Consider the following 386-nt stretch of genomic DNA (forward strand, 5'->3'; position numbering starts at 1 on the left):
CTATTCAAGTATCCACCCACTCAACACCACTTTAAGCGCAAAGCGAACACTCTCAATTTCTTTGATCGAATCATTAAATTCATGCTCATACTTATTACGAGTGGCAGCTTCCTCTTTTTCCAATGCGGTCATCTCAGCAATTCTTTCCTGGATCCAATTTACCAAGTTTGCATATAATGACGTCATCTTTTCCAACCAATTTTGCCACTCTTGCTCAAGTGTGGTACGTGCAAGAGCTTCCAATTCCTCAATCTGTCTATATTGCCAACTGATCGATGATTGGTTCATGTGGATTAGCGACTGGATCCATGTGCGCATTTCCCCAACTGTCACCTCTAGTGCACTTATTCTCCCATGCAATATATCATTTTCTCGAGCGTTTTGGT

General features: G+C 41.7%; 1 protein-coding gene across 1 annotated transcript; it reads right to left on the minus strand.

Annotated features, from left to right (window-relative positions):
* Positions 1 to 384, minus strand: TM35_000691080 (uncharacterized protein; the record flags this gene model as incomplete). Its single annotated transcript, XM_029031181.1, has 1 exon — positions 1 to 384. A coding segment is annotated over one exon (384 nt), but the record flags the coding sequence as incomplete, so codon positions are not given.
* Between the last annotated feature and the right edge of the window lie 2 nt (positions 385 to 386).

The sequence above is a fragment of the Trypanosoma theileri genome (assembly GCF_002087225.1).
Source record: "Trypanosoma theileri isolate Edinburgh chromosome Unknown TM35_Tth_69_V1, whole genome shotgun sequence".
NCBI lineage: Eukaryota > Euglenozoa > Kinetoplastea > Trypanosomatida > Trypanosomatidae > Trypanosoma > Trypanosoma theileri.